The sequence below is a fragment of the Drosophila mojavensis genome, unplaced genomic scaffold (genome assembly GCF_018153725.1).
Source record: "Drosophila mojavensis isolate 15081-1352.22 unplaced genomic scaffold, ASM1815372v1 contig_36, whole genome shotgun sequence".
NCBI classification, from domain to species: Eukaryota; Metazoa; Arthropoda; class Insecta; order Diptera; family Drosophilidae; genus Drosophila; species Drosophila mojavensis.
Window position 1 is genome coordinate 16,879,104 of NW_025318858.1, and position 14,593 is coordinate 16,893,696.

General features: G+C 39.1%; 1 protein-coding gene across 2 annotated transcripts in view; it reads left to right on the plus strand.

Moving 5' to 3' along the window:
• The first annotated feature begins 4,755 nt into the window (after nucleotides 1-4,755).
• LOC6577043 (calcium/calmodulin-dependent 3',5'-cyclic nucleotide phosphodiesterase 1) overlaps nucleotides 4,756-14,593 on the plus strand; it is a 101,324-nt gene continuing 91,486 nt past the window's right edge. The window contains exons 1-2 of one of the 2 annotated variants that reach the window (XM_032728813.2): nucleotides 4,756-4,856; nucleotides 10,088-10,592. In XM_032728813.2, the coding sequence (XP_032584704.1) occupies nucleotides 10,199-10,592 (394 nt within the window). In that variant the 5' untranslated portion in view covers nucleotides 4,756-4,856; nucleotides 10,088-10,198. Of the gene's footprint in view, nucleotides 4,857-10,076; nucleotides 10,593-14,593 lie in introns of those variants that run through there. The other variant, XM_044008876.1, reaches the window with a different exon arrangement.

A 14,593-nucleotide genomic window follows, 5' to 3' on the forward strand; every position in this document is an offset into this window, starting at 1 on the left:
TGCCCTTTGAGTCCAGCCTGTCGTGGAAGTTGCCAGCTGTGCGGCTCATTTGCTGGGTCATGAACAGGTCGCTCGCATAATGAGCGGTCAATAAATGACTCATAAATGTTCTATTAAATTTGTGCCACAATGGGATGCCGTCAAAATACACATTGCTATATATTGTATAAACATTCGTTTGTCGCCTCAACTATCGTAGAAAACAAAATCAATATCTGGCTAGCGAATTTCAAGTCAGCTGAGACTGAGCAGAGGCATTCGACGCCGAGTGGAGGTTCTTAGAAATCGAGGCTACAGCCAACTAGCAGAGTCCAATTCCGAGCACCAGCCGTAGCCTCTAATAACATTTTGTGCCTGACAATGAGGTTGAGTCTTATCGATTCTGTTGCATATTTTTAAGGGCCTGCTGCAAGTTGTGACGTGACTCTTGGAGTGCTACAATCTTTGAGCTTATATTTTATTCATTCAATCAAAAGCACCTTTTTGCGAGACTGCAATCCCAAGTCATGTTTACATATTTAATTCTTTTGTGAAATATGTTAATTATTATTTTCTTCTCTTTTTATGCCGTAGACTCGTTAGTTTTTGCTATGCGCTGGATCCACAACATTTTCGCTGAATTTTGTGCAAGCTCTAATTTATGTAGCTGTCACAGCTGGGAATATTATGTGGGCTGAGCAACAGTTCTGCGTTTCTATTGTGCGAAATTTAAAAAAAAAAACGAAAAGAACAAGAAGAAGAGTGCTTTAGTTGGACTACCTCGTGATACCCTGCATTTTGAAGCAGAGCTTCAATATAAAATACATATATATACAATATAACTTACATATATATACAATATAGGACACACAAGCCATATAGAGTAGTACAGTATATATATATAGGGTATACAAATGCGCAGCAATAAGAGTAAACAAACAACTAAAATACGAAGCAATTTTTGTAAGTCGTCCTTGACTGACCTTGCGCATTGCAGCTGAACGGCGAGCTATGCTCATTATGCTCCCCATTTCAGTTTTTGTAGTTGGGGGTTTCTTCTTCTTTCTCTCCGTGCTGGGAAAACGTCAAGTTTGCGCTTGGTTTTTTAATGGTTGCAATCAAAGTTGCAATGCATTGTTAAGAGCATGCGGCGCGCACTCAAAAAAGCCAAGGCGAAACACAACTCAGTCGTGCGTTTAACATAACTACATTGTGCATGGGGAATATTTTCATAACAGAGATCTGAGATAGGCTTGCCGGATGGAAGTGAAGGAGCGAACCCTTTCACTAGTCTACATGTGGAATGCCGTGTCTCCTGCGAGTGCCACACGCTGTGTGAACGTAACATTCTGATTTAAAGTTTATGTGTTGCAAGTTTTTTATTTGTTATGCGCGCAACAATGAACAAGTTTGTTCCATGTGGTAATTAGAGGCGAATTTTACTCGGCTCTTTGGTGAAGCTAAAAAAAAAAAAAAAAAAGAATAATGAAAATGTTTGAAAGACGCTAAGGAGGCCAGGGGCGTGGCCATGCCAAGCAACTGCAAAATGAGACGAATGAATGAGAATATAATAGTGAAGGCAAAATAAAAGGCAGCAGCAGGGAATGCGAGTCACAGTTTAATTTCATCACGAGAGCTCAAGATGCTCCTCGCATTGTTGTTGTTGTTGTTGTTGCGTCTTGCCCTTGTTGTTGCTCTTGGTCTTGTCGTGCCGAGCTAGCGGTATGTGGGTGTGGCGTAGGTTGGTAAGCACATCAGCAAAATGCCTGATAATATAATAAAATGCCAAATGTGCTCACATTATTCAAATGTCATGATAGTCTGTAGAAGACACAGCACACAAGTATCCCATATACATACGTACATATACAGAGTTCAGCTTATTTCAAATACATGTGTGCATTTCTAGATGTGTGAGTGTATATGTGATATTTAACAATATATAGAGTAAAAGATATATAGTGAAAGTTGCATAGATAAGAAGACGCTCGGCTTCCTAACATACCAGCCATTCAGACCTCCTTTAGCTTCCACTTTATGCTTATTAGCAAATCCAGTCATACATATGTATGTATGCATGTGTCTATGTGTGCATGTGTGTAAATACATTTATTTTCCCTGATAGCCATTTGTCAGCTCGATACTGTAAACAATCTTTGCCTTTCACTACTCTCACATCGCATGGCAAAGCCACAAGCGAAGCAATTTACTGCATACTTGAAACTTTGCTGAATGCTTCGTAAGCCAATGCAAACGGCTGTCAACCAGCCTCGTGGCTGTAAAATATTTAATTTTAAATCAACGTTGCCTTTGTGAATTGGGTCTGTAATAGTACTTACCATATGCCAATAATTGTGGCATTAATTTTTGATTTGCATTACAGAAGAATTTCAGCTGGAGGCAAAACTTTCACATGGAACACACATACTGACATTAGTATGCCAGAATTTAATTCACTGAGTTCACTTGCAAAATTTCATACACACCTGCTTACAAACATACATATGAAGGGCTGATGTAGCTATTAGATCTCTCCTTCGATACCACACACTTGCTTACATGCATGCATACATGTACACATACAAACATTTGAGAGAGCAGTAGCACAACATAAATGACCGATGCAGGTATCGTTTCTCTCTGTCGAGCTCACTACGCCGTATAAAGCGAGAGCATCGGATGTCTCGCTCGATCACACGAGCGATCATACCTCGCTAATAACTGTCGACTGTTGGATGATGTCTGCAAATAAATGCCTTTTACTCATTCTCACACTCAGAGAGCAACTGATTGCATTGATTCTTTACTGAGTTCATTTGCGAGCGACTAGCAACGGACTTGTTTTGTTGTTGGGTTGTTTCGCTTTTTTCCTTCCCTAGCCTGTGTGTGTATGCGTAAGTGAATGTGACTCTTTGATTTGCTCACATGCAAAAATTTATTTAACAGAGCGTCACACGCATAGTTCATAGTAAGTTGCTCAGAGCGACTGACTGCCAAGTGTCATAGTAATGTGAGAGAGCGTGAGCGAGAGAGTAAAGTAGCTGATCCAATACAAGTTGAGTGTCATTTTTGTATTGAATAAATTTGTTATTAATGTGACGTAACATTGTGCTGAATGGTTAATTCTTGCAATCGTCAATGGGAATATTTCGAGAGAAATGTACATACAATATATTAACGTAATTGCATTTTAACAATGTCTCTTTAATGTCATCTAATGGGAGTTAAAATATTACTTACCTCAAGTACTTAACACATTAGTTTGTAAGCTGAAAATTAAATTGGACTTAAAGTTAAATCACTACGATGGACAACAATAAAGGAAATATTTAAATTGTTTTATATGCACATTTATTTGTCCTGGAATTTCTATTCACGTGCGAAATGATAAAGTGCGTTTGCCATTTGGATTGGGGTCGAAGCCTTTACGAGCGCTGTTGGCTCCGCTTCACACAGCGCTTTGTTTTACACACAGACACACCCACGCAAATATATACATACATATACTTATGCAAGGAACCTGAACGTGTAATAAAATGTGTGAAGTGGTATGTGTGACAAGGCATAAATAACTAAACACCTGCAGAATCTGCGCGGAGGGCACGTGGGAATGGTGGACAGAGTTGGGCAGAGTTGGGGCACTGGCTCCACCATCGTCTGCTCCTTTTCTGTCAGGCACGTCTGAGTTGTGGCGATATAAATAACGCAGGGCTCGTCTGCCATTGCTTAGAGCATTTGTCAATATATATCTTTCGCCGAGCGAGACGAGGCGCTGAGATTTGGCGTGCCAAATATTTTACCAACCAATAATCCCGCTTGCGATTCGACCCCAGCGTTTACCAACTATATATAAGTATATAAATAAAGCTTTAAGTATTCCGTAAGTAGGTCCATAAAGTTAAATTAAATAATTATTTATTGTAGCTCATTCATGTAATGAATGATGTACAGAGTTTGTCGAATATTTTCAGGAATACGCCAAAAGAAACTTCATTTATGTTTATTCTCGACAGCAAATTAGCTTGTCATACACTAAGAGAAAGCATATAATTTTCAAATAGAAATATATTGCAACTCTCAATTTTATAAATCTGTGCAGTTCTTTTTACTATCTAGATATATATAATATCTAATGCGATAAAATGTCGCACCATAAGCATTCCAAACACAGCGGCAAATTAATCTTTGCTCAACAGTGGCGCCATCAGGCGTCTGTTGGCGGCATCATCTGTTGTGCTTGCGTGTGGTGAAAAGCTTTCCATTCAAAGAGAGCGCTAGCCAGTCAGCTGTTGCTGAAGGTAACAGCCAAAGACAACTGTAAATCAATAGTTATTTTATTCAAGCGGATGCAACTGATAAGCGTTCAGGGACAAATCAGAGAAGGAATTATAGAAGAACTATTAATTATGCTTTGCCCAAATATCCCACAATTTTAAGAAAGACTATTTATTTACTCTTTAATTTATGGTTTTAGTTGGAAGATAGTTGTATATATGCTGTGTTGTTTAAAATACAAATAAAAACGACTTGGACTCTCAATATAATTTCAATGCCAACTGCTATGAGCAACGTTTGTTTGCTCGCACACACGCTCTCTTTCAGCACGCGCTCCGTCTCTCTCTCCCTCTCTCTTTCTCTTTTGGTGCGAGCTTTCGTCAGCTTTGATTGATGCAACGTGGCTCTTGCAGAGCTTCCACTCTCTTGCAGGACTTGGAGCGAAGGAAGTGATTTGCTGTTCGCTGCTGTTGCTGCCAGTTGATTGGCAACACGTTTGCCGGAAGGTAGCCAGCGCAGGCAACAGGAAGCCAGCACGATTGTTAATATAATTCACGAATCGTTTCGTTATGCTTCGCGAAGTTTTCGTGTTGCCTCTGTGTGTGAGTGCTTGAGTGTGTGAGTGCTTGAGCGTGCGAGTGCACGAGTGTCTTGGTGTGTGAAATTAATGAAACTATCAAAAGATTTAATCGCAGCAAATGTTCGAGTGCTCGAGTGTTCGAGTTTGGACGAAGTGAACTTAGCGCACTCCACCGATACCACAGCCCTAGCCAACTTGTTGCCATGAGCCAATCAAAGGATAGCCCGTTTAGCTCTGATAAATGTGAACCTGTTGCCTATTCGAAGTGAGGCGAGCGGAATTAATGCTAATTGCAAATATTTGTTCAACGATTTGTTCTTTGGCCGAAAGCCCAATGTTCGTCAATTAAGAGAGCCTGTCCAGGTCCGTAGCCATGGAACGTGCCACAGGGCAGAAGGGAAATGTTGGACAGACAGACGACTAAATTACATTAAACATATTTAAATTGCAATTACGTAACCCGAACAAATATCCAAAAAACAGAAAGCAGCAACAATAATACGAGGACTGCTATAAATCTGAGAAGAGCAGTCAAATGGGTCTGCCAACACCTAAGCCCACACACACACACACACACGCACAAAGATAGATACACACGCACACACACACACGCAGACACAGACACACGGTACACAAAGCGGCGTGTTGCCAGACACACCCCGGAAGTGCCCAGCAGTCACCTGACCCACAGACCCAAAGGCAACTTTTGTAACCAGCTACCAAACAAAAACAAAAGCGGATTAACACTTTGCCCCAATGATGATGATATGGTGCACGGGGGCACGTTAACCGTGCCCCACGGCGCCCATAGCGTCGGCCTCAGCGCTTGCTTTCGTCATTTTTTATACGCCCTGGGCGTGGCACGCTCAAATCAAGCAGCCCCGCCAGCTCCACGAGCCCCGCTAGCCCCACGAGCTCTGCTAGCCTGTTCTGACCCTTTTTTGGCTTAGTCAATCTATTTGGGCAACCCTTTTTGGGCAAGCGGTCGCAGCGTGTGGCTAAATACAATTTCAGAATATTACACCAGTCTGCAAAACTGATTATTTGCATACGATAATTTCCAAACAAACATATTCTGATTGCAATAAATAAAAGCTATCGCCCGACCCAGACATACGTCACAATTAGTTATCAAGGGCTGATAACATTTTTTGTGCCCATTTAACTTATTTTGATGGCAACTCCTTTTCTGTACCAGCACTAAATATTGATTTTCAGCCAAGAATAACTGAAGTTTTGTCTATTTTTTGTGGTAACCTGTTTATTTTCCTTCTGATATTCAGCTTTAACTATTTTCGTTTTGTCAATAGAGACTATAAATAAATTGATATTTCTGTATAAACAAACAGCTATATAAAGAGTAGATATATTTCATTACAGAAATGATGATATATAATTATAAAATTTTTAACATTATTATATAAAATGTTGGCATATTCAATTACAGAAATTATCATACATAACATAAAATTATATAGTTTAGTAAATTGCTAGAAATATATATTGTTTAATATATATATTTATATTAAAAATTTATTTATAATTTGAGAAAATTAAAAAATCAATTTTATTTCCTAGCTAAACTTTGTTATTCAGTGAAGTATCAACATCAGAGAGCTTTACGAAAAGAGCAGGCAATTGTTATTATTGTTGTTGTTGTTGTTGTTGTTGTTTGCTGCCAACACTTAAGCCACAAAATACACCCAAAGTTTATATTTCTTAGCCGCTCAAATTTTTCTTTACGTTCGTATGTATATATATATATACACACATACACACACAGACACACATACACACACAGACAGACAAGTTGCTTGGCCTAAACGACAATTTGCAATTTGCCTTTGCTTAACCCTTGTCCATTGCCTCAAATCTGACTCTGATATTATATGTCTGTGTGTGCGTGTTGTTGTTGTTGTTGTTGTTGTTGTTGTTGTTGCTAATCCTGTTGCTTCAGTTCTTCTTCCTCAGCAATTTTATTTTGACATACTTCTCGCTGGGCATCTAAAACAATTTTAGGGCTCGGGCAAAAGTTTCCAACTGAGTTGATTATTCTCAACGCAAATCAAAGGCAGCAGCAGTTGGCATCAATGGGCAGCCGACTCCTTTTTTGTTTTTTGTTTTTTCTAAATATACCCAGTAGGCATTCAAAATGAAAGAGTTTGTTCACTGGTCTGAAAAGGAGCTCCTAAAAAATGGTGTAGCATTAACAGCTGATGAGATCAAATCAAATGTTGAATGGATAGCGAATTCAGATTATATAAATATTAAATTATTTCGACTCCATCTCTGGTAGCTGTTATCCGGCCTCCCGACTGATGTAGTCTAATTTGCTAAATTTATACGTTTTTTCTCTGTGTTGTCTTCTTTGTATTTTATTTAATAAAAAGCGCCGCCTTTTATCTACTCCGATTACATGGCTGGGCGTGACCTTGCACTCTGGGTATTTGCGACCTAAATATTTTAGAATGAATTTCCCAAATTAAAGCCAATCCGGCTTATCCAAGCCACTGAGCTTTACGAACTTGAGCACACACACTCCCCCTAGGCGCCCAAAGGTATTAATTAGTATTGCGCAATGAACCTGGGATGGCGAGGTAGAAACCCAGCCAGGGCCAAGGGCAAGCCAAAACTCGGCGAAGAACTGAACGCTTGAGCTGAAAAGCGTCCAACTACAACTTATTATAATACAACAAAAAGCAAGGTAAAAGCTGGCAAAGGAGCAACAACTGCAGCCAAAGAAGGGGAATAAGAGAGGAAGAAAATCCATAATGGCTTCGCATTACATTTTTTCGCGTGCTTCTTTACCGTATCGACACACATACACGCACACACACACGCGCACGCACGCACAGCTTGAACTATATGGCAACAAGGTGTTAAAATTCCCACGCCATGATATGTTCATATCATATGAGACGCGCCGACAAGTTGCACGACATTTACAGACAGTTGCAGACATAAAGACAGCTGTGGACGGGGACAGACAGACAGCTAGAGAATAAATATAAAACGTGATGCTGTCCTCACATTCCTGTGAATAGATTGCAGAGAAAAAGAAGCGGCTGCGTAGCTGCGTAGTAATGAACGCGGCGAGCCTTCAAACAAGAAAATTCTTGACAGTTTCCTTTGGGCATTCCGCAACGCCTCAAAGTAGGCAACGCTTCCGATGAGCAGCATTTTTGAATATACACAAATTACGTGCATTCACAATGAGAGCCGCATAATTGCAGATAATTTGCAAAAAAATTAATAAATAAAAAAAATTATAATAATAATAAATAAATAAAAATAAAAAACTGTCCAAGCAGAGTCTACACTTTAAATTAGCTGCAATTAACAGCATCAGCAAAAGTTTTTTTTAGTTGCATTTAATTTAATTACTCGTGAAGCACTTCAGTTAAGCCAAAGAGGTTCTTGTTTAGAAAAATTATTACGCAGAAAGACTCGGAAAAGAATAGAAAAAAGCATAGAACAGAAAAAAATAAAAAATTGAAAATAAATAGATAAGAAAACTTTATAAATTGAGCACTAAATAAAAATGAAAAAATGTCGAACATCTGCAATGACTAACTAATTAATATACTAATACATATATAATATCTGTTACGATATCTATAAATAAAAACATTAAAATAGTTTTAGATTGACTAAATCGAATCGGCTACCATAAATCTTGTATATGTATTAGATATCATATCAGATTTTAGACACACTCATAATAAGCCCTTATGCTAATAGACGAATTTTCACAGATAATTTATAGACTGCCTGAAGGTATATGAAAAGGCCGAGTAATCTTTGGCATCGCCAGCCCTAAATCCAACTGCTGCAATGGATGGAATACAGCGTTTATCAAGTCGGATGACTTGTCTTGGTGCTTCCCGCTCGCTCACATTTATTTTTATTGTCTTTTGCAAAGCATTTGCGGCATTTTAACATTTTTATGTGGCAATTTTTGACGCCTTCCTCTGCGGCGAGCGATAAGCAAACTGGGCAACCGAAGCCACATTTTACCGAGTGAATCCCATGCCCCGGCTATGGCAGACTTTAATGTATACATTTGAATGCCATTATCACAATACGCTGGCGATAGGCAGCCACAGCCAACAAGAACACCAACAACAACAACAACAACAACAACAACAACAACAGCAACAATAGATACTTGAACAATCAGCAACCGAAAGCCACTCATTTTCTGTTTTATACAGCTGTGGTTGTTCGTCCCTCTCTGCATCCCTCTGTCTCTCTCTCTCTCTCTCTCTCTCTCTGTCTGTCTGTCTATATGTACGTCTGCCTGGGTGTTTAATATATCTGTGCTTGTGTGAGTGTAGCGGTTATTTCCAAGCAATTTACTTTAATTCGTCGCATTTTAGAGTGAGGCATATGCTAGGCCAACAAAAACAGCAACAACAACAACAACAACAACAACAACAAACACTCTAGTGTAATTTCATCAGTTGAGTAAAATCACTTGCCACAGCCGCCTCACCTGTCTATCTTTCTGTGTATGTTTGTGTATTCCGGATAATAATATTTTTATTGAGCGCTCATCATCATCATTAGCATAATCATCATCATCTAACAAACTCAGCTCCTCATCGTATGAGACTTTTCTGTAATTTCAATAATTCTGAAATATTCATGCAGCAAATTGAAATTGCAGTCAGTGAGGGTAGATGAAGGGATATGAAGGCATCCCAAAATTCTAAGCAGGATTAACAATGTTTAAATAATTTTAAGCCCCATAATTATTTTTCCGGCTCCTATTGCATGCCATGTGTAAAAGAGGCTTAAGGGCTTAGATTATACAAGTAAAGCTGAAGCCGCCGAAATGTTTATATATTATTTTTATAAAAAAAAAATTAGTTACTTCATTTAGAGTTAGATGAGGGAAAGTGTTAAAAAAAAATTTATGTTTTTAACCAGAGCGTTATTTAAACCCTGCTTAAATAGCAGGGCTTCTTAGAGCACTGATAAGGCTTTCATAAATTACAAAATATTTATGGAATTTTAGTTTTTGAGCGCATAAAGTAATTTAAATAAAATTGGCGTATATTGAATCAATATCTCAAAAACTGACATGAGCCAGTTTTTGTTAACTTTTTGGAGAACTGTCAAAGCCACCCTCGGGCATGGGCATGGGCAAACTTTATCAGGCTGTCAATTTGGCTCAGTTAATTGCAGTAGATTGGCTTTGGGTGGGGGTGGATTTTGTACGGCGATTTAATGGCCAATTTCCATGCGTAGCTTTTGAGTGTCTAACATATCTAAGAAGCCCCACAAAATGTGTGCCAAATTGGAAGAGTGATTGTCCAGTGCGCAGCCGAGCATAAAGCAAAAATCAAGCGCGCGTGCAAAATGTCGAACCTGTCGAATGCACCACGACGCGTGGCGCCCGGTGCAGCCACGCCAGTTACCTCGACAACAGCAGCAGAGGCAGAGGCACCAGCAGAGGCACCAGCAGAGGCAGAGGCAGCAACTCCGATGGCAATGGAAGCTGGAGCTTCAGCTGTTGCAGCTGTTGCTCCAACCTTGGCCACATCTGTGCTAACTGCGCGGTTGAGCGCCGACAACACGGTGACTAGCTGTGCGCTGGCCATGGAGCAGCCAATGGCAGCCACATCCTGCCCGGACTCACCCATACGTCGCGTCTCCTCGAGCTTGAAAAACTCTGCACTGGATTTCGCATCGCGCTTTTTCAAAAAATGCAAAGCGGCGACATTTACTGTGGACGGCGCCACCTACACAATCGGTGAGTACATATCCCGAATGCGTAAAGCGAAAAAAGAAAAAACAACAAGGGCAAACGAAAATCCGTTCCGCCAGTGCTAAAAATTGGACGAAGGTCAAAAAGTGTCTGATGGCACTAGAGAGAGAGAGAGAGAGAGAAAAAAAAACACGATGGTTACCTCTGTAAGGAGATTTAAAGGATTCTGCCAGTCAATTTGGTCTCTATATATTTTTTGCTCCTTTTACTTTGCTCTTCTCAGCGTCGTATTTTCCTTTGTCTCGTTTTCAATGCGTAGCTCTATAAATATATATTGTTTTGCATATAAATATATTTGTACGTGTGCGTGTGTGTGTGTGTGTGGGTCGAACTGCCATTGTGTGCAAGGTCGTCAATTGACATTGTGCTCAGTCTCAATTGTGCAGGTACGCAATGTTTATTTTATTTTTCTTTCATATTTGTTCATTGCTCACAATTACAAGGCAGAATATTGCAGTCGGCTGATACTGACTACAAAATGCTCTACAAAGATAAAAGATACAACTGATGCTCTGTAGATAATTTGGTCTTGAATTAATGAATTCCAGAGACAATTAAAAGGTGCCAGCTCTTAATATCAAGATAATATTAAGATTTTATTAGCCAAGATTTCACTTCCGTAACTTTCCTTTAGCTAAAACTAAATTTATGCAATTTTCTTTAAGCTAAATTTCTCTCAATGAGTTTTAAGTTTTGATTTCCCCATCGTAAATTGCGAAATATGTATTATGCTATTTATACATACATTTGTTCTCTATCTCTGAAAATTATACGATGTTGTTTGCTTTTGATGCTCTTGTCATTTCATTTTATGCGACTAATTGGGGATTAAATGTCTCAGCAAAGATTTTTCGCGTTGTGAAATAGCCGATAAAAACGTCAAAGGCTTGCTGGAGATTATGAATAATGTTTGTATAATATAACGACACGAAGAGGGTGAGACGTTGCGTAGCTTAAAACTTTAAGCTATACGCATTCAACAAAATTTTTATAAACCAATTAAGTGAATTATGCTCAATGGGTTGAACTTGAGAATAAAGAATAGATTAAATTGAAGATAATGCATCAGATTAGCATCGGCATTATATTATTTTAGAGTTTTGTCTTTCCTCAATTATTCTAAAAATTAATTAAATTGACTATTCCATTTATTATTTATTTTATAATATTTTAACTTCAAGTTTTAGCTTTCACATAAATATTCTATTAATTGTTCATTAAATACAGCAAATATTAGCTTGAGTTAATTAACCATAAGCTCAATTACTATTAATTATTTTCTGCCTATTGATCGTGATTGTTTTAAAAATATTTTTCTACAACTGCAATTAAATTAATACAGAGACATGCGGGCTGCATAAATTCGCAAATTAAATTGCAGCTTTCAATTCGCATCAAATCGTATTAAAGCAGCAAAATTTGTATTGAAAACAAAAACCGAATCTGTAACCGAAAACTCACGTGGCAAAGCGTTAAATGTGTCCTCATATTCACTCCCTAATGAATGCTCTCTCTGCTCAACTTTTAGACCTGCCCAAAAGATAACCTTGGATTGGGTTTTTCGTTTTGTTGTTGTTGTTAATGTTGTTATTGGCGAATGTGACACGCAGCAGCTCGATACTCTTAGGACATGCAAATCCATCAAATTTGGCAATACACGCAATCGTGTTACCGTGTGTAACGGCATGTGTTTATTTAAATTGCGCGATAAATCAGTTCAATTTGATACTCTCACATCGAATGCTGCGTCAGCAGAACACAGACTGACGAAATATTTATGACATCTGGATTCAATTACACAGGCCAACAGCAAAAAATCAGAGTGTTTCAGATCTTGAATGTATTGACATATATTGCTACTGGACTCTTATGGTTGATTAAAGTATTACTCGTCTACTTCAAATTCAGTTTTGAATTTAGCAACAAATCTCTCTCTGCCACCTACATGTCATCTATTGACAAACACCTGCTTATAAGATAATCATAGATCTGAAGAGAGCGAGGTAAATCTGATCAGTGAATGCAATGGACTATATTTCTATGACAGAGCTACACGAATTTTATATTCTGCTCGAATTTGATATTCTACTTGAATTACATATTCACCAAACTGTTCTCTGATGCCAACTAAATCCTGCTGGCCAGTGTAATTATTAATTTGCAATAATGCGAATTGCGGTCAGTAATTGCAAACGCTGAAATGTTAATGGACGCGATAGTTTTTTATAAATTATATATATGCACATATACAACTATATATAACTGTACATAAAAATCATGCATGTACCAACATGCGGATCGTTAGTTAAGGGCTGGTCAGCTGGTCAGCTGGTTAAGTAGTACTTAACGCTTTTTAACGATGTCATTTAAAATGCCATTTAAAGTTTTGTCGATGCGAATGGCTGTCATTGTAGTCCCACGGCAAGTTGGGTGGTCCAGGCCGTGCAGGAGAGTGTGTGAGCCTGGCGCCAGGCGGGGCGAAGCAGAGTGAGCCACAGGAAATGCACGAATGATAAATTGCCCAGCTACAAGGAGACGCTGGGAGTTTCGCTCGCATCCGGGCCAGAGCGCTAGCTGGACGCCAAGTGCATCAGCTGTGACATCAATTAAAACTTCTGTGTGTGCCAAGACGCAACAGGACTGCAATTTCCACAGGCATAATGCAATTAAAATTGCACCAAACGCAAGGCAAAACAATCTCTAGACAGTAACCGTGCCAGCTGCAACATGTGCGCCCCTGGAGCTTTATTAATAAGCCTCGCCAGCCGTGCCAGCCTTGCCAGCCTCCTCGGCCTCAGCAGACCTGAGCAACTGTTCAAGTTTCGGGAGCAAACTTCTGTTACTTTTAATCTTTAATTGCTGATGTCTCCCTCTGACTGGGAGCGGCGGAAGTCAAAAGACAGCCGAGTAAGCAGGCAAGTAGGCTGGCGCCCTATGACAGCCAGGGGAAACGACAACGGCCCGCCCACGGTTCTACAATGGAATACCAAGCCACCTCCACCTTCACTTACTTTTCGTGCACTGAGCACTGAGCACTGAGCACTGAGCACTGTGAAGTTGTCCGGAAATGGCATTGTCAACGCCAGATGTGAATAGATGGCCAACAATTTGCACTAGTTGCTGCCCGTCGTATGCCCCAGTGGCCAACCAGTGCTATTTCAGCTGGACAAGCCTCGCTCCAGTCGTCGCTCGTTGCCATAGATGAGCAAATTAAAAACGATGATAGGCAGGAATGAAAAACATCCTTGATGAGCAGACATCACATGGCTTCAATGGAACCCAGCATGTCCTTGTTAATTGTTCGGCAATTACAAATCAATGGGAAGGCACAAATAGATGAGATTCAAGAGAGAGAAAGCTCTGCATTGCTTTCAATTTTATTGAATCTTAAAGAAGAGAATTCATTCTGTTTCTATAATTATTATTTAATTACTCGGCATATCCTTGACAATTACTCGGCAATTACAAATCAATGGGAAGGCACAAATAGATGAGATTCAAGAGAGAGAAAGCTCTGCATTGCTTTCAATTTTATTGAATCTTAAAGAAGAGAATTCATTCTGTTTATATAATTATTATTTAATTACTCGGCATATCCTTGACAATTACTCGGCAATTACAAATCAGTGGGAAGGCACAATGATATGAGATTTAAGAGAGAAAGCTCTACATGGCTTTCAACTTGATTGAATCTTAAAGAGTTCTATAATTATTATTCTTTTTCTTTTTCTGTTTCTATAATTATTATATAATTACTCTGCTCATCCTTGATTGTTACTCGACAATTACAAACCAATTGGAAGACATGGTGATATGAGATTTATGGGACTCATTTGAGAATGTTCACATTGCTTTCAATTTAATTGAACTTTCAATAGGAATTGTACCTCTGTTTCAGTTTAATTACTCTGCATATGCTTGCCAGGTAATTAGGCAAATGTAATCAATGGGTCACAATGTGATATGAGATTTCCAAACGAGCGAGT